Source organism: Microtus oregoni, unplaced genomic scaffold, assembly GCF_018167655.1.
Source record: "Microtus oregoni isolate MIOR12 unplaced genomic scaffold, Mior012 000009F_ref0000495, whole genome shotgun sequence".
In the NCBI taxonomy this organism is placed as follows: domain Eukaryota; kingdom Metazoa; phylum Chordata; class Mammalia; order Rodentia; family Cricetidae; genus Microtus; species Microtus oregoni.
The window spans coordinates 37,809,280-37,837,274 of NW_024543068.1; the positions used below are offsets into that span (position 1 = coordinate 37,809,280).

General features: G+C 37.3%; 1 protein-coding gene across 8 annotated transcripts in view; it reads left to right on the plus strand.

Annotated features, from left to right (window-relative positions):
• Positions 1-27,995, plus strand: part of Ralgapa1 (Ral GTPase activating protein catalytic subunit alpha 1) — a 237,244-nt gene that overhangs the window by 160,970 nt on the left and 48,279 nt on the right. For all 8 annotated transcript variants that reach the window (XM_041658516.1, XM_041658517.1, XM_041658518.1 and 5 more), the window contains 5 exons: positions 69-252; positions 8,078-8,939; positions 12,028-12,099; positions 20,972-21,095; positions 26,722-26,877. In XM_041658516.1, coding sequence (XP_041514450.1) covers positions 69-252; positions 8,078-8,939; positions 12,028-12,099; positions 20,972-21,095; positions 26,722-26,877 — 1,398 coding nt within the window. The remainder of the gene's footprint in view (positions 1-68; positions 253-8,077; positions 8,940-12,027; positions 12,100-20,971; positions 21,096-26,721; positions 26,878-27,995) is intronic.

Genomic DNA, 27,995 nt, shown 5'->3' on the forward strand with positions numbered 1-27,995 from the left:
TCAAGTTTTTGCCAAGCTTTTATGTTGCTGGTTACTTTGTTTTGTTTTCATATTTTCTCTTCCCTTAGGTATTACATGGGTGTGTATATGGAGCACAATGTTTTAGCAATCCAAAGTATTTTCCAATAAGCCTTTCTGATTTGGCGTCTGTAGATTATGATCCTTTTATGCATTTGGAAAGTCTAAAAGAGCCTGAACCTCTACACTCTCCTGATTCAGAACGGTCTTCTAAACTCCAACCTGTAACAGAAGGTACTGTGAGTTAGTTTTCCTCAAGACAGTGTTTTTTGCTTGGGTTCTGACAAGATATGCTTTGAGGCCTATTTTCATTAATAGGTTTCTGGTTATACCTGTTTGCCTAACCATGTAGTTACCTATCATAAGATAGCTTTCAGTTTAAGAAATAACTTCATATGTACAATTACTAACTAATATTTCATATGATAATATTCCCTTTATATTCTGGCTGACTTACACTAAGGAATATTTTATTGTAGATTTCATAGTATTTTTGAAGAATAAGAAAATTTTGAAGTCTGACAGGATTTGTAGTGACTCTCAGTCCCTGAGACATTTTAGTTCCTCATTTATAAATGCAGGTAATAATATTAGTTCCAGCATGAATTGTTTTGAGTATTGAGATTATATATGCAAATCCTTTGCACAATCCTTAGTATATAGTGAGTTCAGCACTCAGAGATTGTTAAAATTTTTATATTTGATTTGTATATATATATATATATATATAAGCACAGGGGACAACTTATGGGAGTCAACTCTCCTTCCATCATGTGAAGGAGGTTCTTAAGGAGGAAGTGAGTTGAATTTCCTTAAAATAAGTGATAACTAAGTAGAGAGTTCAGTTACCATGAGTTTGTAGGCTTCCTGTTGTTTCTGTTGAAATCCAACTTTAATCTGTCATGGTCCGATGAGGTACAGGGGATTTTTTCAATGGTTTTCTCTATTTTGGGACTTGCTTTGTGGCCACATATGTGGTTAATTTTGGAGAAGGTTCCATGAGGTGCTGAGAAAGTACATTCTTTTATGTTATAATATCTATTAGTTCTGTTATTTCTCTGTTTAGTTTCTGTCTAGATGACCTGTCCATTACTGAGAGTTAAGTATTGACATCCTCCACTATTACTGTGTGAGGTTCTATATGTGATTTAAGCTTTAGTAATGTTTCTTTTACAAATGTGGGTGCCCTTAAATTTGGGGCATAAATGTTCAGAATTGAGACATCAGCTTGGTGAATTTTCTTTGAGTATAAAATGCCCTTTTCCATCTCTTTTGATTAAATTAGGCTTGAGATCTATTTTGTTAGATATTAGGACAGCTACACTAACTTGCTTCTTAGGTCCATTTGATTGGAAAATACTTTACCAACCCTTTACTCTGAGATAATGTCTGTCTTTGATGTTGAGATGCGTTTCTTGTGTATAGCAGAATGATTAATACAGTTTTCATATCTATTCTGTTAGCCTGTGTCTTTTTATTGGTGAATTGAGTCCATTGATACTGAGGGATATTGAAGTAATTAAATTTACTCAAAATAAGTGAGTAGAGTACTATTTAAAGAATAAAGTCCATGAACAAGTATACTGGGACTCATTAGTCCTAGGATTTGCCCTTATTTGATACTAGAAAGGAAAGAAAAATGAGAGTGTGTAGTAATAGGGGCAGCGGGGCTGCGTCCCCAGCACCCCGGCCGCCTGCTCGGCTAGCTTATGCCCGAAATAACAACACACAAACTGTATTCATTTAAACACTGCTTGGCCCATTCTCTTCTAGGCTAATTCTCACATATTAATTTAGCCCATTTCTAATCATCTGTGTATGGCACCCCAAGGTGCGCTTACCAGGAAGATTCTAGCCTATGTCCATCCTGGGTCGGAGCTTCATCCCGGGAGCAGGGCATGGTGTCTCTCTCAGGCGTCTGCTCCAGAGAGGAGAGCTGTCGAGACTGAGCTCACTTCCTCTTCCTCCCAGTGTTCTGTTCTGTTTACTCCTCCCACCTATCCTCTAACCAATAAAATGGGCCAAGGCAGTTCCTTTATTAGCCAATGACCTTCCTCCATCAAGAGTGAATTAAAGGAATTGGTAAGAGTTATGAAGAACCCAATGAAAAATAAACTATCAAAAACTTTTGGTTGAACTAGTCATCAGTTAGTGAGGTGAGTCTAATCAGGCAAAGGAACTATGAATATCAGAGTATTGGTTTGCTGTTTACATCTGGAACCCAAGTTTGGTGAAGAACTGCTTCCAGGAGTAACCAACAGCTAGGGAGAAAGTAGATGTGGATGGTATAAGAAAATAAAATAGTGGTTCTCATTTTAGCCCCCATTAGACTATGGATACTCCAATTCCCTCGAGAGATGTTGATGGTCTATCTTCTAAGATTGCTGGGCTTTCCAAGGCTGCAGCAATCATTACCTGTGAGTCATCTGCACCCATGGTTGCAAGTCACTGAGAGTTGGTCTACTAAGCCAGCGGCACATACAGTGGTGTTTTAGGGAGTAGAATTTCTTCAAGAAAGTTTTATAAAGAAGCCCAATTTGTAAAACTTTTTAAAATAAAGCTTCACTAGAGTGGAGCCTAGAGATCTAGCCAGTCACCTTTCCAGGGCTTTTTTCAAGGGCACCTCAAATACAATTAGATGGATGCACTTCCGGAAGTCCTGAGTTCAGTTCCCAGCAGTCACATGATGGCTCACACCATCTGTCATGGGATCATATTTTTTCTTCTGGTGTGTATGAAGACAGAGCACTCATGCATAAAATACATGAATAAATAAATCTTTAAAAATCACACAATTGGACTAGGAATTATGGTTAAAGAGTAGTCTATGAAGGAAGAGTTTGGTTTTTCCAACATAAAAAGAAAAAAAAAAGTTGCAAATGATTAAAAAGAGTTAAGACTTGACCCTAATAATAGATTGATGACATACATAGAATTGAAGTTATGAAATTAAAAGTCAAGGAATTTGGAGCTTTATTTTTGATGAATAAAGAGAAATAAGAAAAAAGTATGGTGACATTTTCTTTTACATTGTAACAACCTTTGAAAACCCAGCAGTTTTACTAATGTTTTAAATAAACTAGAATTAGAATCAAGCCTGCATGGGGAAGTATTTCTGTTCTTAAAGAGATCATGGTGCTTGGAATCATAAGCGACTACCATGATTGTTAACTGGAATGGCTAACCGCTGAGTGAGGTGCATCAGGGTATAGCTGGAACCAGAGTAAGTTCAGATCACGCAGTAAAACCTTCAAGATCATTGTAATCTCTACACTAACCCTGCAGTAACATTTTTATCTATTTAATTATGTCTCAACTTCCAGGACTCCACTTACTATATTAAAGTTGGGTTTTTGCCACATTTAAAAAGTATCTGAAGAGGATAATTTGCTGCATCACTAGGTATTCTAGTACACTAACAAATACGTCTTCTTATTGGCAGAGTGCTTTATATTTCCTGCAACAAATGCTTTAAAAGCTGGTTTGACTCTGAACAACAGGGAAAAAGATATAGTGAAGTACTTGTTTCCTCTTCTAGATTGTCTGTTTAACAACTGCTTCTAGTCTGGTGCATATACATGAAGTCCACTAATGCTTACCTACATGTACTTCACGTCAAGAAACTACTCTGGGTTTTTGTTTTGTTTTGTTTTCTCCTCTGTTAGAATAAAATAAAAATTAAATGAAAACAAAACAAACAAACAAGCAAAACCCCATTGAAATAGCAGTCGATCATACAAGCTGTAGAAACTTAACCAGATTCTTTGGAAGTTTAGAAGCCAAGATTAAATAACATTCCCTAGTGTATGAACTGGCTATTTGAAGCCCATTTCCTGTGGAGGGATACCTTGCTCAGCCTAGATACAGCGGGGAGGGCCTTGGTCCTGCCTCTAGTGTTGTGGACAGACATGGGAGGCCTTATGCTTTGATGGGGGATGGGGTGGGGAGGTGGGGGAGCCGGAATTGGTATGTAAAATTTTTTAAAAAATGGTTTTAAATTAATAAATAACATTTTTTTGGAAAGTCAAGGAAATTGATCAAACCGGCTTTGAGTTGAACCTAATTGAATAAGTTGCTAGTAATTATCTAGAGCACAAGTACATAAAATAATAGGAACATAAAAATTTGTTATTACTTAGCTCTGAAAAACATTCTGGGTAGTGTAATAGGACAAAAAAACTTAGACAATAATTGATAGTAATGAAAATCTTTCTCTTTAGATATCACAGAGTACAGTGTTTATTTTACTCAATATTATAGAAAAAGATGATTGTTCTTTATATTTAATGGTAACATTCTAAGACAGTATATTTTAGACAATAATAAACAAAATTTGCTTATAGAAAGGGTTTTTATTACTTTTAAAAATATGTAGAGTCCATATGCACCCATGTGTTGGACGTCAGAGGACAACTTGTTGGAGTCAGTTCTGTGCTTTCTCTTGTGTGGGGTCTCAGGATGGAACTCAAGTCATCAGGCCTGGTAGCAATTGTTTTTGTCTGCTCAGCCATCTCACTCCACCCCCAAAAAAGTTTTAATGTATTTTATATAAAATTTACTATAGAGTACAATAAGTAGAGGAAAAGATATTTAAAGGTGAGCTTAATGCAGATAGCAAACACTCCACCCTTTTGTTGTCTGTCATGTGTCAGTTCAGAATCGAGGACCTGCATGATGTATCAACAAGTGATACTGCTTTACTCAAGTTCTGGACTCTGGACTACATGCAGCGGGTTTGCTTGGTTTGGGGTGGGGTGCTTTGTAGGGATTTTTTTTTTGAGGCTTTTTTTAAAGGCAGAGTTGACTGATCATTGTGTCCTTGTCTAAGACATGCTACATTGTCTTCAAGTACTTTTTTGGGCAATGAATTCTAAACATAGAGTGCCCATAATCAGCTCAGTATTGGATTGAAAAGTGATTTGAAAACTATTGGCAAGAGTGGTTATAATTATTAAATTTACCACAGAACAAGGGAAGGTAGTGAATTTGGCTTTTTGTCAAACGGCAGTATTTTATTAGAAAAAAAAAAAGTCATCATTTGCAGGGCCAGAGTGAAAGAAAGCTCCAAAGATCCATTCTTCCCTAATTATAGTTTCACCTATACATATTATACAAAGCTAATATTTAAAGCATTTGCCAAAATTAACTTCCTCTGCATGTCTTTTACAGCACAGTGAATTGCAGCAGCTTTTTATGGCTTGCTGCTTTTGTATGCTATAATAATCTGTAATTATGGGTTTGCCGCAAATGATGTAGGGCTTGTTTAATGTGACGATCTGAACAGATAACCCTGACTAGCTGGGTTTATTTAATGAATGCTGGTTTTACAGTGCCTTAGAAGCATTGGTATCTCCATTTTGCATTTTCTCACCAGACTGGTTATTTTAAATTTTTATTTTAATTTTTAAATTAGAGAATTTTTGTCTTCTTTCTATATTAGCAGGTAAGTATGAGAGAGATATTTCTTTAGTTTATTGCTCAAAAACAATAATAAATCTAATACCCAATTAACAAGTTAAAAGATTTTGGCCTTTTCATATATATACATATATCCTGAATTTAGCAAAGCAACTTATGAGAAAAAATGATTTTGCTCATATTTAAATTTGAAATTTATCCTTTAAGTATTTTCAGTGTTAATAATTATAGTAGATTATAGCAGTTTTATGGCTTGCTGGTTTTGTATTCTACTTAAAGCATTTGATGAGTATTTAAGTGAATAAGTCTTTTTTTTTTTAATTTTCGTGATTTTTGAGCTGGGTTTTACTATGTATTCAGGCCAGCCTTGAGTTCCCCCTGTTACTCAGCCTGCCCAAGTGCAAGATTACATCCGTGCACCTCCTTGTCCTGTTCCACAAGCTCTTTTCAACTAAATTCTCTGTCTCCTTCTTTGGGCAGAGGATGTGTAGGGGAGACTAATGCCCAGGCTTGAGGTTTATGTTCTACAGAATGAGCTGAACCATTCTTGGGGTTTATTTATAAGCAAGTTCAAAAGAGAAATGTTTAGAAGTTGTACCCTTATAATGCTATCAAAATTGTATAGTTTATATTGTATTTATTATTTTGAGCCTTGTACATAAGAGTTTTTAATTCATCTTTACATGTAAGCCTGGGCTGTTCTTACAAGATAATGGGATTCCTGTCTAAATCTTAGTAGAGGCAAGAGCACCAACTCCTCCCCACCCCTCATGACACAGCATCCTCTTCTGGCATGAAATCTAATGCATCCTTACCAGCAACAGTCTCCTCCCAGTCTTCCTAACACCACTCCAATACCAGCCTCTCCATCATCCCACCTTAGAACTGCAGCAGCAGCTTTGTTTTGGGACATGTCCCTCAGTATCAAGTTTATTACTCCATTGGCACTCACAGCTGGGTGACTGTCTGCCTTCTAAGAGCTACCTACCCAGCCCACCCTCTAGGGAACTCCACCTAGCCATAGACCCATATACATCTTGGAATTTATTTACTTAGTTTTGTACATCTCCATGTTTCCCTGGAAAATGACAAAGCACTTGTCTGTATATATCATGGCCCAACATTTTAGTAGTTGGCTTTGTACCCTACCTCTTTCTGTGGCTTTTGTCTTCATCTTCTGTCTTAGGTCTGTTTCTGTTGCTGTAATAAAACGCCATGACCAGAAGGAAGGGGGTTATCTGAACTTTTGATTTCAGGATTGGGGACCATCACAATTATGGCAGGGAACATGGAGGCAGGCAGGCAGGGTGCTGCAGCTGCAGCCGAGAGCTCACTTGAAATGGCATTTGGAATCTCATCTACAGTAGCATATTTCCTCTAGCAAGGCCACAAGTCGTAATCCTCCAAATAGCCTCCAACTGGATATAGACAAAGTATGCAGATGCCCAAGATCTATGGGGTCATCTCATTCAAACCACCCTCCCTCCCCAGGTCCTCTGTCCTCCTTCAGGTCCTAATGTAAGTCAGACATCTTGCTTTTCCAGGCCTCTAAAATTACTGCGTTGTCTATTTTTCTTATCTTGCTCTTTCATATTCATACTCATGAATATGCTCAGCTGGTTTCCTAATGTGAATAGGGAAGGAAAAATGCTTTTCACATGCTTCTAGACTAGAGCATATTAATCCACAAAACTTACTTAAAATGCTGTAACATCTGAACAAGTAGACCTATTATCAGCTTTGAATTTTTTATTTTGCTTTTATTTGTTTATATTTTTTATAAAGCACTGGAGATCAGTCTTAAGGTCTCGCTGTTGTTAGGCAAATTTTCTACAACTGAACTATACCTCTGCCCATATTTTTTTAGGTTTAGTTTTTAATTATGTGTATAAATGTCTCTTATAGGATATATGCACATAAGTACAGTGCCCATGGAAGCAAGAGGCAGATTGTGTCACTTTGGGCCAAACTTTCAGGCAGTTGTGAGCCTCCTGATTTGGGTGCTAGGAACCAAACCTGGGTCCTATGAGAGAGCAGCAAGTACTCTTAACCAATGGCTCATTCCTCCAGCCCCCACAGCTTATATTTGGAGTTTGGCCTTTAAAGTTTCCTTATCATATAAGGATTTACTGTTTCCCTATTTTAATACCACTTTTCTCTGACGTACTTTTTATCATCAGTAAAACCCAGAATGAAATGACATTTAAAGATGCTGCAGACTATGGCTCTAAATTTGGAATGTCTTCATGAGATAAACATATCAGTTAGATAGATTTCATTGGCTTTTTAATTTGCATGCTTAGTGTATTTCAGGAAATTGATTTCTGATACTTTTGATCTTCAAAGGTGATCTACATTTAAAAGCTTTTGTTTAAATTGTGCATCCATTAGCAACAGTTTCAAAAGGGCTTCCTTATAAAATAAATTAAACTACTTCATCAGTAAAGTTTCCTCTACTCGTTGCCATTATTCCTATAATAAGAAAGCTAGATGGTATGCATTAATGTTTATTCAGATATTTGGTTGTGATGTTAGCAATGTGTTAAAGTCCTCATTTCTTTTCTAATATGTTTTATGATTCCTGGGAAGCAGTATTATTTCTATTCATTTGTGATTTTTTTTTCCTTCTTTTTTTTTTCAGTGAAAACTCAAATGCAACAAGGATTGATCTCGATAGCAGCCCGTACTGTTATTACCCATCTGGTGAATCACTTGGGCCATTACCCAATGAGTGGTGGTCCTGCCATGCTGACCAGTCAGGTCTGTGAAAACCATGACAATCATCACAGTGAGAGTACTGAACTCTCTCCTGAGCTGTTTGAAAGTCCGAACATTCAGTTCTTTGTGCTGAATAACACAACCTTGGTGTCTTGTATCCAGATAAGAGCAGAAGAGAGTATGCCTGGAGGAGGGCTAGCCGCTGGCCTTGTGTCAGCCAACTCAAACGTTAGAATCATAGTGCGTGACCTCTCTGGAAAGTACTCATGGGATTCTGCCATTCTGTATGGGCCACCCATTGTGAGTGGTTTGTCTGAACCTACATCTTTCATACTTTCAATGTCTCACCAAGAGAAACCAGAAGAGCCTCCTACATCTAATGAATGCTTAGAAAACATGACAGTAAAAGATGATCTTTCTCTCCAGCTTAGAAGATTTAGAGAAACTGTACCAACTTGGTCTACAATAAGGGAGGAGGAAGATGCTCTTGACGAGCTCCTGCAGTATTTAGGCACTACAAGTCCTGAATGCTTGCAGAGAACTGGGGTCTCCCTCAATGTTCCTGCTCCACAACCTGTGTGCATTTCTGAAAAACAGGAGAACGATGTCATTAATGCTATCCTTAAGCAATACACGGAAGAAAAGGAGTTTGTGGAGAAGCACTTTAATGATTTAAACATGAAAGCCTCAGAACAAGATGAGCCAACACCTCAGAAGCCTCAGTCAGCATTCTATTACTGCAGATTGCTTCTTAGTATATTGGGAATGAATTCCTGGGACAAACGGTAAGGAGAAGAGAAGTTCCCCCCCCCCCAAACATTAGTTCTTCTCATCAAGAATTTTAGTCTCAGTCAATAGCGGCACGCGCCTTTAATCCCAGCACTTGGGAGGCAGAAGCAGGTGGATGTCTGTGAGTTCAAGGCCAGCTTGGTCTACAGAGTAAATTTCAGGATGGCCAAAGCTACATAGTGAGAGTGTGTCTTGAAAAAAACCAAAAAGAGAAAAAAATTGTCTGTATTCTTTTTCTTATTAAACCCTATCTCCCATGCTAGAGAGGTGGCTCAACGGCTAAGAATGTATCCTGCTCTTTCAGAGGATCCAGATTCAGTTCCCAACACCCCAGTAGGCACCCCATAGCCGGGACTCCGCTCCAGTGAGTCCAGTGCCCTGTTCAGGCCTCGCTGGGCATTGTGCTCACCTACACACAAGCATACACAATGCACATAATTGAGAAAATTCAAAACACTGGGAGCTGAAGAGTTGATTCAGTGGTTCGGACTGTTCTTGCAAAGACTCCACATTCTGTGCCTGGCACCCACATAGTGGCTAACAATTGTCTGTAACTTTATTTCTGGAGGATCCAGCATCCTCTTCTAACCTCTGCACCAGGCATGCGTGTGGTATGTGTATATACATACAAGCAAAACACTCGCACATATGAAATAGCATGAATCTTTTTAAAAAATTCTTTATAAAGAAAACAAAACTGATATTTTCTATCCACCAATCAGTTTTTTAGGCAATAGGCAAATTGTTTGGGTTTGTTTGTTTTTAAACTGTTGATTCATATTAAAATTCAGGGAAATAAAAAGATAATTTAATCCAATTCATTCTTAACATTTTCATAGTAACTACTAAAACTATATAGCTTAGAAATTATACTCATATAATTGAAAAAATCAAATTTATAAACTTTTATATAGCTTATCAGTTTTCAGACCAGTCAGTGTTTTTGTTTCAGATTTGAATTAAGAAAGTATTTCAAAATTCAGTAACATATCAAGAAAAGAATATTTTTTCTCCTATTTTGTTTTCTTATAAATGTTAAAAGATCTTAATAAAAACTTAAAATTGAATAGAGTGCATGTTGGTCCACACCTATAATTTCAGCATTCTGAAGGAATAAGCAAGGCCAGCCTGGGCTTTTAAGAAACCCTCTCTCCAAAATCAAAACAAAATAGCCATAGGATAGGGTTGGAGTGTAGTACAGTGATTGCAAGGCCTTGTGTTTAACCTCCTCTACGGAAGATACCAAAAACAAATATCTACAATAATTAAGTTAGGAGTTAAATGAAAAGAATGTTGGACTTAAATCAAATCTAGGTTAGAGATACTTTGTCTTTGAACTTTGGCCTAGAGTATCTAAATTGAGAATAATTTTTACATCAATACTAAAAAGAAATAATGTACAAAAACACTTAGGAATTACTTTATGTAAAGCATTGCTAATAAATATTTAAGTCTTTTGTTTGTTCTGATTTCTTGAGACAGGATCTCATGTAATCCAGGCTAGTTTTGATCTGGCTTCATAGCTGAGGGTGACCTTAAGCTCTTGGTTCCTCTGTCCCCACCTTTCAAGTGCTCAGAGCATGGGCGTGTGCCGATGTGCCTGCTGCCTGTCAATTTTGTTGTTGTTTTTATTAGGAATTGAACACAAGACTTTAGGCATGGTGTGTACAGTCTCTATATTTTGTTTTTAATTTTTGTGCTGTCAAAAGCTGTAGGAGAGTGGAAGGTGACATATTATTTACTTTATCATTAAATAATAGAAATATATCATTTCTAAATAATAGAAGTATATCAGCTTATAGTAGGAGGGAGAAGCTTAGAAATGACAGAAGAATAGAATAAATCTGATACTTCAGGTACATGTGAGGTATTAAGATGGACTTGTTCTCCCCTTTTACTTAGTATTTATGTTTTGCTTGGTTTAAAACCTTCCATTTGGCCAGGCGGTGGTAGCGCACGCCTTTAATCCCAGCACTCCGGAGGCAGAGGCAGGCAGATCTCTGTGAGTTCAAGGCCAGCCTGGTCTACAAGAGCTAGTTCCAGGACAGGAACCAAAAAAGCTACGGAGAAACCCTGTCTCGAAAAATCCAAAAAAAAAAAAAAAACAAAAAACAAAAACAAAACTTCCATTTGTTAAACAGTATCCTTGCAGTTTCTGAGGAATGAGGGTACATGCATGCAGTGGCAAATGTGTGGAAGTCAAAGAACAACTCGCAAGAGTCATTTCTGTTGTTCTACCATGTGAGTTTCAGGGGTTACACTCAGATTCAGACACTATTACCTGCTGAGTCACCTTACCGTCCCCTAAGCCATTTTATATAAAGAGCACAGTTTGCTTTTTGTTTGGCTGACTACAGATAATTGTCCTTTAGTTATGATAGAAGTACATTGTAGTTTTTTGTTTTGGAATACTCTATATGTTGTCTCCTAAGGAAAGTTAAAGATAGAAAGCTGTATTTTATGACAGTAAGTATTAATTTTATTTACATATTTAGTACACATAAATTAAAACTGCATATTTGTTCATATTTTAAAAGAACACCTAATAGGACTAAGGGTATATAAAATATGTGTATACACATACACACATGTATATGTAATAACAAGACTCAGGGTGTGTGTATACTATACATAGAGAGAGAAAGACAAATAGATATAGATATAATACTTGCCTGGTACATGTAAGCCACATACACTACACTATACACATACACACACACACACACACACACACACACAGCAAAAAAAAATGTTTTAATACTTGTAATATAAAACAAGGGGGAAAAGCAAATTCTTAGAAGTACTTGTATCATTTCCTCTGGATGTAAGTTTGGGATGCTCACAACATCTACAAGGAGAGTTTGAACTGGCCTTGATAACGGTACATCATCAAATGAATGAAAGCCTGGGAGGAATAATGACATATATTCTTTACATCTTTTTTAGGTTCTGTTCTCCTTTGTGTTAGAAGTATGGAAAGGCAAGAAAAGTGTAAAAAGTTGCATGAGTAGAATGGGAAGTATTTCCAGACTGTCTTGTCCTTCCCTGCAAAGGTATAAAATGTTTATAAATCTCTCTATTTAGGAGGAGCTTCCATCTCCTGAAGAAAAATGAAAAGCTGCTTAGAGAACTTAGGAACTTGGATTCAAGGCAGTGGTGAGTTGTTGGGAAACTTTCATATTTACAACTGGAAACACTCAGCTATTAGCAGTATAAACTGTAATGCTGTACTGTCGAGTTACAGCCTTTTTAATGGAAACTGTGGACCTTAGATAAATTAATTTTAAGAAAAATTTAGAACCTCATTAAGATGCTTGATATATTTGAATCACTTATATTCTTTGTATGCATTTCACAATCATCTTTTGAATTGGAGAAAACCAGTTGAATGTGTAAAATATCCTTAGATTTCTGTACAGTACTTAATCATAGCTCACTCCCTGTTCTGATGCTTGAGACGGATTGGGAAGCCAGTCTGAATAAAGCTGCCTGCTATGTATGACATCACTGTTGTACAGTAATTCAGAGTGAAATGAACTGATACGTACCTTTGCTACATGAGCATCTCTGCATCCTTCAAAGCCCTCTGCTGAGCCGTTTATTCGCTTTCAGTTCCAGAAACGTTACCCTTTTTCTCACTCATTGCTCCAGTTTGCCTCTCTTCTGCCTGGGTATGGTCCTCTTCAAAAAGGAATCTTTTTGTCTTGTATTTCTTTGTATTCACAAATGTGCTTGACGCATTCAGGAGAGGGAATTTCATTTAAGGAATTGCTTCCATGGGATTGGCCTGTGGGCATGTCTGTGGGGCATTTTCTGATGTAGGAGCACCTAGCCCATTGTGGACAGTGCCATCCTTAGGCAAGTTGTTCTGGGTTGTATAACAAAGGTGGCTGGCCATGAGCCTGGGAACAAGTCAGTAAGCATTGTCCTGCCATGATCTCTGCTTCATTAACTGCCTTGTTTTTGCCTTGGCTTTCCTGGATGGTAGACTGTAACCTGTAAGATGAAATAAACTCTTTCCTCCCCAGGTTGCTTTTGGTCAGAGTTTTATCACGGCAATAGAAAAACAAACTAGAACAGCTTTTAAGCTATAATCTTTATTCCTTTCATGCTGCTTTCTACCAAATATATGGGGAAATGTCACCATTGACTCACTTCTATATTTCCTAACTGCTTTTGTTGAGGTGTTTTGGCTTTCTTCAGCATGGTCTCTTTAAATTTTTTACATTTGTGTGTGTGTGTGTGTGTGTGTGTGTGTGTGTGTGTGTGTGATGGATTATTTTATATCTGTGGAAACTGTTTATCTTTCAGTTTTGAGCTTCAGATCGATGGAATTTATTCATTTTTGCATAGTCATCTTTCTTAGTATTTTTCTTTCATTTCCTCAATCACTTGTTGTGCTTACAGAGTTCTGTGTTGAAATCATTCATTCTGTATTTTTTAATAAATCTTTGTTTAAGATAGTTATATTTTACATTTAGTTCTTTATTCTTTCTAGAATGTTTTTTTTAAATTATGGTATATAAAAATATCTATCATATAAAGGTATCTTTCAAGCCTTTTGACCTGAGTTCAATCCCTGTGACTCACATGGTGGGAGAAGAGAACCAACTTCTAGAAAATGTCCTCTGACAACCCTACGTGCACACATATACACATGATAATAATAGTAATGACAATAATAATAGTAACAGTTAATAAAAAAATTTAGGAAAGGGTAGAGTTGGAGAGATGACTCAGTGGTTAAAAGCTGGTATTTCCCTCGGAGAGGACCAGAGCTCAGTGCCCAGCACCCATGTCAGGTGGCTCACTACTTACTGCCTTGTAATTCCAGGTCTAGAAGACCTCACACCCTCCTTTCCCTTTCACAGGCACTGAACATGTGCATACCCATTGCAGACACACATACACATAATTAACAATAATAAAATAAATCTATAAAAATAAATACATAAATAAACAATTTTAAAAGATAATTAGAACTAAGTTAAATCTTGGAAATGATCTATTTCTATAATTTCTTAAATTAACTCTATAATCTTTCCTATTGATTTACTATAGCCTTTATCAAACATTTAAACTTTGTACTTCAAAGCTATGTGTATTTCTATTGATTTGTCTGTTTTTGTACATATATTAATGTTTAGTTTATTACAGCTATATAATACATTTTCTGTACATAATTATGTTAATATCTTTTTACTTATTTTGAGACCCAAACCATACCTATGTGAGTAATTCCTGGGTATTTTGTTATCTTATTGTTAATTCTAAATAGGATCTCCAATGTTATATTTTTGACATGTTGGTTGTGAGCCTAGCATTTAATGGCTGAGTCATCTCTCCAGTCCCTGATATTATATTGGCTTTTTTTTTCACTTTTAATATTTATCTTGTATCCAACACTTTAGTGAGCTTTCATACTGCTTTTAAGCATCTTTTGGTTTTAGTCATCTTTCTTTTAGATTTGTTTAGGAATACAGTCATTATCTCCAGTCTCTTTTCTGATAGTCAGTTTTGATTATATCTATGTGCCGAATAGAACTTTGAGGTTAATAGTAAGTAAGGTTGAAAAAGTGTATGGACATCCTTGCCTGTCCTGATTTTAGTGAGAGTAACTCTTCTTTCCTTCTTCTTCAGGAAAAGCTATTGATTGTTTGTTTAAAATAAACCATTTTGATCATGCTATGAAAGCAGCTTATCCTGTAGGATTTTTTTTAGTAAATATTAAAATAAAATAAAATAGTGGTGATATATGTTATTTTTTTTATTTTTGAGATTATAACATAAGTGCAACATTTCTCCCTTCCCTTTCCTCTTCAAAATTCTTTTTTAGCCTCTATTCAGATACTCCTGTAGTTTGAATTTCTTAACTCATTGGTGTCTATTATATTTCAGCATAAAAACTGTATATATTTGGAGAGTTGGCACAGCAATTCCAAGAGCACTTGTGCTTGCAGAGGGCCCTGGTTTGATTTGCAATATCCACTAAATTTAATTCCAATTTGGGCATGTTTTAAAATCTGAGCAGTGTTAGGTTTGAAAATAAAATTGGTAAGAAAAGTATTAAGTGTTTCCATGTGGCATCTTGCTCAACAGCTTCTCTTGTTGTTGACATCTTGTTGTCTTAGTGTGCAGCTTTAAAATTGACAGACCAATATTGAAACACAGTTATTAACTAGTATGTTAACAGCAATGTGTTTACCGAATAAGCATCAGTACAATCCAATTTTAGAGCTGATTTTCATTTAATTTGTTGAGTAAATGGCAACCTGATTTGTATAGAAGCTGCAGCGTTTCTGATCCTAACCAGCCGTGTGTGCAGGCTCTGCTTCTCTGTCATGGCCTGCTTATTACTGCCCACCTTTTAAATTCAGCTTCGTAGAATAGGGAGTCATATCTTGTGTTTTTGATTTACCATATAATATGAGGCATTTTTAAGTAATTAAAATAGCCATTTGTGTATCTTTTGGATATACAATATCCAAAAGGATATATTCAAATTTGTATAGGATTAAATGATGTCTTCCAATTTTTTCCTGTCTACCCAGAATCTCAGAGTGTAATTTGGAAATCAGGGCACAGTTAAAATTAAGATAAGGTCATACTGGATTAAATTTGCTCCCAAATCTCGCTGCTGTTCTTATAAGAAGGAGACATGTACATAGAATGTAAGTGGCCAGGGAGATTCCCAGATACATTAGAATGTGAGGAATGCAGAGGATTGCTACAGCTACCAGCCAAGGGAAGGCTTCTCACCCCTTGCCTTCAGAGACAGCATTGTCAAAACCACCTACTTCATATTCTTTGTCACAGACATCCTAGGAAACGAAATTCTTCGCCTGTCATTTTTTAAAGATATTTTTATTTCATATGTATAATGTGTCTGTATATATGTATATGCAACATGTGTGTGCCTGTTGATTGCAGAAGCCAGAAGAGGATGTTAGATGCCCTGGAACTGGATTTATAGATGGTTGTAGCCTCTGTGTGGGTGCTGGGACTGAGCCTGAGTCATCATAAAGAAGCCGATTCCTTATCTGCTGAGCCATCTCTCCTGCCCATCTTTGCCAGTCTTTTCTGTTTTTATTTTTAGTATTGCATTGTAAGAGTTCTTTATACATTTCTAGATTCAAATTCTCCGTTAGTTATAACTTACAAATACTTTTCTCATGATTTAGGTTGTCATTTCACTATTTTTGATATCATCTGTAGCACTGTAAATTCAGAGCTGATAATGGCTTTTTTATACTATGGTGGACATTAGTAAGGGTTCTTCTTTACTAATAAAATTAAGACCTGACCTAACTCATAGTCCTGGAATTCTTTCTGAGACTTGAATAGTTTCAGCTCTTATATTTGGGCCTATGATTCATTTTGATTTAACTTTTTTAAATGATGTAAGAGTTTGACTTCATTCTTTTCCCACACCACTTGTTTTTTTTTCCTTACCTAATTTCAGTTTTACCATTATCAAAACACAACTGACCAACTAGACTTGGCAATTGTATAATGTAAACATTGGAGAGGCTGAGGCAAATTTAAGGCTAGCCTATGCTACGTAGTAAGTTCTAAACTAGACTGGACTTAGCTCCATAGTGAGAGCTTTTCATTTCTAGGCATTTGATTGTTGTCAGATAGTACTACAGTGCCTTGATTCATTTTTGCCACAAGTTTTGAGACTGTAAAGCATGAGTCCTCCAGTGGATTTTGGTGGCACACGCCTTTAATCCCTGTGCTCGGGAGGCAGAGGCAGGCAGATGTCTGAGTTCAAGGCCAGCCTGGTCTAGCAGTGAGTTCCAGGAAGTCCTTGTGCAGAGAAACCCTGCCTTAAAAAAAAAAAAAGATTCCTTCAACTGTCAACTCTATTCTTTCTCAGTTTGTTTTGTCTATTGAGTCTATTATATTTTGCTCTGAATTTTAGAATCAGTTTGACAATTCTTGTAAGATGGAAAGCCCAGATTGTGACAGTGGCTGAACCGAATCTAGGCTTGTGGAGAGTACTATAACATTAACAGTAGTAAGTCTTTGAGCCAGTGAGTAGAAGAGTCCTTTTGTTCAGGGCCTTAGCTTCTCTCACTTCTTCTCAGCAGTGTTGTCTGGCTTTCAAAGTATGTATTTTATACATATTAGATTTATACCTAAATGTTTTATTCTTTTTTATATACCAGTACGAAAGTATTTTTTCTCACTTTTGATTCTACATTGCAAATATGCATAGGAATACACTGAAGTTTGTGTATGGACTGCATATTCTCCAAACTTACTGGATTCACTTAGTAGTTCTAATGGTTTTCTACTAGATTCTTGAGGATTTTTTTAGTTTAATTTTACTTATCATTTGTGCATGTGTGTGTGTGTGTGTGTGTGTACAACTTCCAATAGTTAGTGGTCAGTTCTCTCCTTCCACAGTGGGCTGTGAGAACAGCACTTAGGCTGTCAGGCTTGGCAGCAAGCAGTTTAATCACTGAGCAATCCTGCTGGTTCCATGTCTTCTATATATAAAATCATATCTACAAGTGGAAATAATGTGACATCTTCCTTTTCAGAAGATTACTATATAGTTAAAAATTTGTAGATATTCAATTTTTTCTTAAATTTAGTTTTAGCAGTATATGTTTTTCTGGGAATTGTGTTTTTAATTTATCTATTGTCATACTGTCATACATATTTATTAATAGTACCTTTATCTTTTTGTGTAAAGTATGGTTTTGGTAACATGACTCCTTTTTCTTATTTTAATTTTTTATTGTGTAGGGAGAGGGTAAGGGCGAGATAGAGATGAGGGGGCAAGATAAAAGGACAACTTTTTGTAGGGGCCAAAGACTAGACTCAGGCTGTCTGACTTGTGTTGTTAGTGCTTTTGCCCACTGAGCCATCTTGCCTGCACAGGATTCTTTTTTTCCTTCAACTAGATAAAAATATTAAGAAAAGTTGGTTACCTATCTTAAAGAACCAGCCTTGGTTTCACAGCTTTTTCTATATTGTCTGGGGTTAATATGTTAGTGTAGCATTGGTAGAATCATTTCAGCTCTCGTCTACAGTTTACATGGTGTCTTCCCGTTTTGTTTTCACTTGTATCTGCAGTTTGAATTAGAAGTTTACTAGTGGAGGCTGGAGAGAGGATTCAGCGGTTAACAACACATGTGTTGCTCCCGCAGAGTCTAGGTTTGGCTCATAGCACTCATATGGCTGCAGCTCTAGTTCCAGAATCCAGCTCTCTCTTCTGCCCTCCTCAAGCACTGCTTGCATATGATGTATAAACATGCAGACAAAAAATATCCACACAGGACTGGTACTGAACGAGCATGGGATCAAACTGGACCTTCTGAATGTGGCTCACAATTGAGGCAGACTGAGAAACCAACGATAATGGCACTGGGATTTGTCTCTACTGCATGTACTGGCTTTTGGGGTTCTATTCTATTTGGATGCATACCTTCCTAAGCCAGGATGGAGTGGTGAGGGCCTTAGACTGCCCATAGGGCAGGGTACCCTGCCCTCTCTTAGGACTGGAGGGGAAGGGGGGAAGATTTTCTGTTTCTTTATGCCTTAGGACACATTAGGCTAGAATTTTTTAAATAATAACTTTCACCAGTTAAATTGGGTTTTACTTGGAAAAAAAGGCCATCCAGATCTATACTCTGCAATTCTGGCTCTCCCCCCACCCCATCACTACCCCAGTTACACTTGACTGCTTAGACTGGATTATGCTAACATTCTATTGAGCACATTGAAAGTTTCCCTGTGTCTTTACACAGGGAATGAAATGAAAGGAAATGAAATGCCACCAGTGACAGACCCTTGCTGAAGCTTGTGTTGCTCACATAGAAACTTGTAGTCATGGCTTAACTCTTCAAAATGTGTAGGAAAGTCTGGCTGCAGACTTCAGTTTTAAATATTTGTTTGTATCTCTTTGTTGGTATCTGTGATCTATTTTTTTTTCATTCTTACATAATTTGGCAACAAAATTTACTTCTGGTCCAATTTTAAAGTCAGTAAGTATGTATGAGTTCTTCCCATTTTTTTTCTGGTACTAAGGTTTGCCAACATCCATCAGACATAGATGGTTTAGCTCGCCTGAGCGACTAGATGTGTCATTAGAAGTTTGCCTTTGTGAACACTTTTCTGTAAAGCAAAGGACACTGTCACTAAGACAGAAAGGCAACCCACTGACTGGGAGAAGATCTTCACCAACCCCGCAACTGACAACGGTCTGATCCCCATAATATATAAAGAACTCAAGAAACTAGACTGTAAAAGGCTAATCAACCCAATTATAAAATGGGGCATTGAGCTTAACAGAGAATTCTCAACAGAAGAAGTTCAAATGGCCAAAAGACACTTAAGGTCATGCTCAACTTCTTTAGTGATCAGGGAAATGCAAATCAAGACAACTTTAAGATACCATCTTACACCTGTCAGAATGGCTAAAATCAAAAACACCAATGATAGCCTTTGCTGGAGAGGTTGTGGAGAAAGGGGTACACTCATCCATTGCTGGTGGGAATGCAAACTTTTGCAACCACTTTGGAAAGCAGTATGGCGGTTTCTCAGGAAATTCGGGATCAACTTACCCCTGGACCCAGCAATACCACTCTTGGGAATATATCCAAGACAGGCCTTATCATACAACAAAAGTATATGCTCTACGATGTTCATAGCAGCATTGTTTGTAATAGCCAGAACCTGGAAACAACCTAGATGCCCTTCAATAGAAGAATGGATGAAGAAAGTATGGAATATATACATATTAGAGTACTACTTGGCAGTAAAAGACAAGGACTTTGTGAATTTTGAATGCAAATGGATGGAAATAGAAAACACTATCCTGAGTGAGGTAAGCCAGACCCAAAAAAGAGGAACAAGGGATGTGCTCACTCATATTTGGTTTCTAGCCATAAACAAAGGACAATGAGCCTTAATTAGTGATCCTAGAGAAACTAAATAACGAGAACCCAAAGAAAAACATATAGGCATCCTCCTGGATATTAACCTTCATCAGGCGATGAAAGGAGACAGAGACAGAGACCCATATTGGAGCACCGGACTGAAATCTCAAGGTCCAAATCAGGAGCAGAAGGAGAGAGAGCACGAGCAAGGAACTCGGGACCACGAGGGGTGCACCCACACACTGAGAACATGAGGATGTTCTATCGGGAACTCACCAAGGCCAGCTGGCCTGGGTCTGAAAAAGCCTGGGATAAAACTGGACTCGCTGAACATAGCGGACAATGAGGACTACTGAGAACCCAATATCAATGGCAATGGGTTTTTGATCCTACTGCATGTACTGGCTTTGTGGGAGCCTAGGCAGTTTGGATGCTCACCTTACTAGACCTGGACGGAGGTGGGTGGTCCTTGGACTTCCCACAGGGCAGGGAACCCTGATTGCTCTTTGGGCTGACGAGGGAGGGGGAATTGATTGGGGGAGGGGGAGGGGAATGGGAAGCAGTGGTGGGGAAGAGACAGAAATCTTTAATAAATAAATAAATTAAAAAATAAATAAATAATTCAGAGAAAACTAAAAGTTAAATGTCCAAGAATTTGGCAGTTAACCCTTGCATATATGTGTGTGTGTATCTGTGTGTGTGTGTTTGTGCATGTATGTATGTATGTATGTTCATATTCTGTTGTATGCAGTTTGAGGGAATACACTACCTACTGATGGTTGCTTAATTCTAAAACTGTCACTTTAACGCTGAGATTCAGTCACGCTGCGCAATGAACAACTCTTTAGATGATCATGCATCCATATATATCTATCCTTGTCCATACTCTGCCTTCATTTTCCAAATTCATACCTTTATCTAATTCATTATTACTTTAAGTATTAGTTTTTCCAGTCAGAAGTAACCATGCCTTTCTTCTGGTCCAGTGGCAATTTTGTTACTTTTTTGATTCCTCTATTTAAATTGCAATTAGTTATCTTCTTCTGTAGACTATAGCATCTAAGTCTTTTTCATATTCTCTGTATATGGAATTTAATAAGCAGACAAATGAATGATGTAACCTTTTGTTTTTGTAGCCGAGAGACACACAAGATTGCAGTATTTTACGTTGCTGAAGGACAAGAAGATAAATACTCCATTCTCACCAATGTAGGAGGAAGTCAAGCATATGAAGATTTTGTAGCCGGTCTTGGATGGGAGGTATTGTTTTTAGGTTATACCAACCATTATTTTATATTTAGTCCTCAGTCAACCTTCATATACCAGAATCCAAGGATGTTCCAGTCCCTCATACAAAACAGTGGAATACTTGCCTAAAACTAATGCGTATCTTTAAAGCATACCTAAGTTACTTATCCAAAGTAATCTAAATGCTGTATATTCCATTGCTCTGCTATACTGTTTAAGAAATAGTTACAAGAGGGACTGGGAAGATGGATCAGTTGCTCGTGAGCTTACCTAGTAAGAATGAGGACCTGAGTTTGGATCCCCAGCACCCATATTAAAAGGTAGGCTCAGTGGAGGAGTCTGTAATGCAGCACTGGGGAAATAGAGACAGACAGATCCCGATTGCTCACTAGATAGCCAAATCCACAAACTCCAGGTTCAACAAATGACTTTGGGTTTGATGGATGTATATTTAAAGCAGTATCATAGAAATAATAACCTTGGTAGCCATTTAAACTTACAATAAAAAAATTTTTCTTATAGTTGACAGTTATTTCACAAAATTTTTATTGAGAGTATCTGATAAAGTTGTTGAAGACGATTGAACTAGGCAACAAACTTTTCGAGGGCTGGCACTCTGTCTTACTGACTTCTGCTCTTAATACCAGTACTTTCCACAGTGTCTAATATGTCAGCTTTTCTTATCCCACTCTATATTTATTATATGGGTTACGAGCCAGTTCACCTTATGTGGATTATGTAAGCTCTCTAAGCCAAAAAATTCAGTTAAGATGGTATATGTAAATATGCCTTAAAAACATAACAAATGGATTTTTTGTATTGAAGAACTATAGAATCATTACTAAGAGTGAGGGGTACATGAGAAGAAGAGCAAATTGGGAGGGCTATGTAGTAATATGAGCGGCAGGGCTGCGTCCCCAGCACCCCGGCTGCCTGGCTAGCTTATGCCCGAAATAACAACACACAAACTGTATTCATTTAATCACTGCTTGGCCCATTTCTATCTAGCCTCTTCTAGGCTAATTCTCACATATTAATTTAGCCCATTTCTAATCATCTGTGTAGCGCCCCTAGGTGCGCTTACCGGGAAGATTCTAGCCTATGTCCATCCTGGGTCAGAGCTTCATCGCGCATGTCTGCCTGGGAGCTGGGAGCATGGCGTCTCTCTGAGAGAGGAGAGCTGTGGAGTCTGAGCTCACTTCCTCTTCCTCCCAGTGTTGTGTTCTGTTTACTCCTCCCACCTATCTTCTAACCAATGAGGGCCAAGCAGTTTCTTTTTATTTAACCAATGACCTTCCTCCATCAGGGCTATATATACCTTCTGATTTCAAATTTGCTACTAAGCAATACTAATCAAGATAGTATGGTATTAGCAAAAGGATAAATATACAGATCAGTGGAATAGAACATAGAGTACACATGTTTATAGTCAACAATTTTTTACCTAGACCATTCAGTGGAGAATGAATAATCTTTTCAACAAATGTTGCTGACATAACCAGATAGCCATACCCCCCCACACACACACACATAAAAAGTCAGGGGACTCGGCAGTTAAGAGAGTGATTCCCAGCACCCATGTTGGGAGTCTCACAAGTGCCTGTAGCTCAAGTTCCACAGTAATCCAACAACCCTCCACTAGGCTCTACAGGGCCTGGCCATCATTGCACATACCTCCCCCACCACACGTGCACACAAACACTAACAACATCAGCATACACACATAATTAAAAATAAAGTAATTTTTAAGTGAAGTCAAACAATACTATATATAAGAATTAACTCAAAATGGATCAAAGACTTAAAGTTATAAAACACTTAGAAGATAATATAGGTGCAAGTATTTATGACCTTAGATTTGATAAATATTTCTTAGATCTAAAACTAAAAGCATGAGCAAGGGGAAAAGAACACTCATCAAAATTATAGTTTTTGTGCTTCAAAGGACCCCACAAAGTAAAAAACTCCACAGATTGGGGGATGTAATTGCAAATTCTAGATTTGAGAAGATATTTGTACATAGAATATTTGAAGAACTCATACAAGTTTTAAAAAAAAAGTAGCATGTGATTCAGTTAAAAAAAAATGCCCAAAATCTTTACCAGGGGACATGACAACATAGATGGAAGGAAATTTCACAAAATTTCCCCAGATAAATAACAACAGGCAGTCAGTCAGTGGCTGCTGAGGGAGGAAAAAACAGGTTTTTGCTTTTGTTGTTTGTTTGTTTTCAGGTATAGGACCACAGTCCTCAGTGGTCATACCTACCTAAACATGCAAACATGGGCAACACTGATTGGACTCAGAATAACAAAAATAGAGAAAAAGTGGTCATGAATTCAAGAAGAGATTATTGAGGGGACATAGAGGAGTTTTAGAGGAGAGGGGTGAAAATAATGCAAATGTACTCATGTATTAAATCCTCCAATTTAAAAAATGGCCGCAGGACCATGATAGATATACTCCAAAGATAGGTAAATGTTTAGTAAATACATGAAAAGACTCTTGATATCATGAGCCATCACGGAAGAAAAGGAGGAAACCACAATGAGTATCTCTTCACACCCAGCAGGATGGTTAGATTTAAGAAATCAAGTCATATCTTTGGCTAGGATTTAAAGCAATCTGAACTCTCATATTCTGCTAGAGGAGACATAACATGCTGTAGCATAGTTGATTGGGTAGTTAAGCATAAAGGTGCCATATGTTCAAGTTAGGGTTACTATAGCTGTGATGAAACACTATGACCAAAGCAACTTGGATTTGCCTGGCTTACACTTCCACATTGCTGTTCGTCACTGAAGAAAGTCAGGACAGGAACTCAAACCGAGCAGGAACCTTGAGGCAGGAGTTGATGCAGAGGCCATGAAGAGGACTGCTGCTTACTGGCTTGTTCCTCATGGCTTGCTCTGCCTGCTTTCATATAGAACCTAGAACCGCCAGCCCAAGGATGGCACCACCCACAATGGGCTGGGCCCTCCCTGATCAATCATTAATTAAGAAAATGCCCTACAACCAGATCTTATGAAAGCATTTTCTCATTTAAGGTTCCCTCCTTTCAGATAACTCCAGGTTGTGTCAGGTTGACATAAAACTAGCCGGGACACCTTGTAACAAAATAGTTCTGCTGTATGCATACCCAGGAAAAGTAAAAGTTTAAACTTATACAAAACTTAAAAATCTTTGTTCATTGCTGCATAATAAATTGGCAAAACAACACATTTCTATGTTCATTAGTGAGTAAATGGGTAAATAGATGTAGTGTATTGTGATAAGTGAGTATTAGCCAGAAAAAGGAATGAATGCTGTGGTGCTTAATTTTTATTGTCAACCTGATGGGAATTAGAATCACTATGGAAACAAATTCTGGACATGAGGAGCCTTTTAATCTAGATTGATGGAGGAGGGAAACTCCACTCTAAATTTGGGTGATATCATTCCATGGGTTGGGGTCCCGATGGAATAAAGGGGAAAAACAAGCCGAGAAGAGTGTTCATTGCACTCTGCTTCCTGTTTGGGGAATGCAGTGCACCTCAGCTGAAGAGCCAGTACCCTAAAACATATGGACACCTATAAAAGCCAGACAACCAGGAAAGGAGCCCTTGGAGGAACTGCACATATATGCCAAAGGTCAGACAGGAAACCTAGACTTCCATCTCCTGCCTTCCATCTCCACAAGGCAGTAATGAGGTACTATCAGATGGCATCAGAGAAGGCCAAGAAAGCCAATGATTTCGTCTCTTACCAGAACAATTTCTTACCTTCTGTGCATTAGATAGGTCAAGGGGACCATCCAGTGCTACAGCCCTGATACTGGCACATATTATATATTGTATCATGACCTAAAATGTTTCCAGATCTTCATACAGATCAATTGATAGGTTTTTGTAATTGAAGTGCAGTTAAATTTTGTGATTTTTTTTTCAAATTTTTTTATTCTAGTCTGTAATGGGTATTAGGAAGACAGTTTTATGAGTAAATATGAGACATCTAATTGATCGTTTTCGAAGTTGACATTGTTTTAACATTCTTCTAAATCATCTTAGATCTGATTTTTACTCTGATCTTAGTGACCCTGCAAAGCCTTTCTAGTTTACTCTTAAAACCTAGTTTTCAATGTAAGTTTATAGTAAACAACAGCTGCTTTCTTTCTTCTACTAGTTAAAGCTCCTTAAATACTTTTTAAAAAATTACTGATGTGAACAAATCACCTCTAATAAAGTTGCCTCTTGGATTATGTGAGGATTGGTTCGAGGACCCCCTTCAGATACCAAAAATCCACAGTACTCACATCCTTAATATAAAAATGACAGCATAATGCACATTTTCCTGAATGATATAAGAATTACTTATAATACCCAATAAAATGTAAACATTGTGTAAATAGTTGTTACATCAGGCCATGTGTGGTAGCACATGCCTTTGAGCCCATCGTTTGGAAGGTAGAGACAGGAAATTAGGAGTTCAAGGCCTGGGCTGTGTGAGACCCTGTGTCAAACTAGTTGCCATACTATATTATTTAGGAAATATTAATAACAGGAAATAAAAGTTTGTACCTGTTTGGTACAAGCTCTTTTTTTCTCTGAATACCTTCAATCCATAGTTGGTATAGTCTGTAGATGTGGACCCCACAGAGACAGAGAGCTACCTATAATGCTAGATTTAATATTGGCCAGTAGCATATAAAAGACCTTCTTCCTTTTCCCCCTTTTAATGTAAATGGATTTTTTTCTCACATACTATATCCTGATTATGTATCTCACATACTATATCCTGACACTATATTCTTCCCTCTACTCCTAGTTCCTCCCACCTCCCCTCCTATCCAGATCCACCCCTTTTCTGTCTCATTAAAAAACAGGTTTCTAGAAGATAATAATAAAATATAATAGAAGATAAAACAAAAACTAACACATCAGAATAAGACAAAACAAACCAGAAGGTAAATAACCTAAAAGAAGGCACAAGAAACAGCGACCCACTCACACATTCAAGAATCCCATAAAACAAAACAAAACAAAATTTAAAAAAAAAACCCACTAAACTGGAAGCTGTTATATAATATGCAAAGGACCTGTTGGGTAAAACAGTAATAAGATAAAAATATTTTAAAACGTTAAAAAGGAGAAGTTCTGACACATAACATTATGAGACAAGGAATTTCCAAAGATACCATTGAGTTTGTTTTCTCTTGTCCATTTACTGCTGGCCAGGCAACATACCCTTAACAATAGTTGGTTTCCCCAGTGAGACTTTCTTGGAGAAAATTAACTTTTCATTTGCAAGTGTTTATTAGTTGGAGATGAGTTAGGGATGGGGCCACATACCCATTTCTCCTTTCAGCTCGAGGACTCCACATGCAGGCCTTGTGCGTGCTGCCTCAGCCTCTGTGAGTTCACACGTGGGCCAGTCTTGCTGATTTAAAGGCCTTGTTCTCCTGGTGTCCTCCATCTCTGTTTGTTCCCATATGCCGCAGGAAGAAGCTTCTCTGATGATGGCTGAGCAAGACACTATCTATGAGTTTAGCAGGATGAAAAGACTTTATTCCTAACATCTTTGTAGATTTTTTTTTCTTTTTCAACAGTGTTTCTGTGATTTTGTTGTTGATGATGCTTATGTAATTCTTCATTGTCCCTAGGTAAATCTTACCAATCACTGTGGTTTCATGGGAGGACTACAAAAGAACAAAAGCACTGGACTGACCACGCCATACTTTGCTACCTCTACAGTAGAAGTGATATTTCATGTATCAACAAGAATGCCTTCTGATTCTGATGACTCTCTTACCAAAAAAGTAAGTGCTGAGTTAAAATACTTTGAAGTTAAATCCTATTAGTTAAGAAAATTAACACATAAAATACTAACATCCAATTGATAGAGCCCTGCTGAAGGATGAAAAGCTTGTTTCTTTAACCAATGCCTTTTAATCACTTTTGTCTGTTGTTTGTGTTAGTGTGCACATGTACACAGTATAGAAAAGGCCAGGAGAGGCTCTCAGATCTCCCTGGAACTGGAGTTAAAGACCCTTGTGAGCCCCCCAGTGTGGCTGCTGAGAACTGAACTCGGGTCCTCTGGAAGAGCAGAAAGTGCACAATCTCTTTAGCTTACTTTGCTGTTTTTAATAAAATTTATTTTGTATATTTGAAGTTTACAGCATTTTGGTTAGAAAGTATATATAAGTGATAAATTATTTCTATGATGAGGCAAATGAACTTATCCGTCATCCATTAAGTAGCTATTTTTCTGTGGTAATAGCAGCTAAAATGTCTTTGAAGACAAAAATGTCATTATTGAACCAATCCTCTTGTTCACTGGATTCCTAGATGTGTTAACCTATACACCTGCTACTTTCTATCCTTAGGCCTTTATCTCCCTATTTCCCTCCCTAACTGAATTGCTGTTTTTGTTTTGATTTTGATTTTTTATTCATTTGGTATGTGCCTTTTGTTTTTCTATTTGTTTGTTTGTTTGTAGACATAGTTTTCCTGTGTAGTTCAAACTGTCCCTGAACTCATGATCCTTTTGCCCAGTATCTTGAGTAGTGGGATTATAAGTATATACCAAAACAAATCTACCTTATTATTATATGTTTTTTTATATTTGATTTTTTTAAATTCTGTACATAAACAAGGTCAAATTTTTCTTTATTTGACTTATTTGTCTTAGCATAATCTCAGGTTTTTCTATGTTGTAGTAAATGACAGACTTTTCTTTTTTAAAGCTAATCAACAGTTCAACACACACACATCACATTTTATATATCCATTACTCCTGGATACTGTTCTGCTTTCATTTCTGTTGTTGTGATAAAAATTAGGGAAGAAAGGGTCTATTTTAGTTCATGATTCCAAGTTACAGTCCATCATTGTGAGGAAGTCAAGGCAGGAACTTCAAATAGCCAGTCACATCATC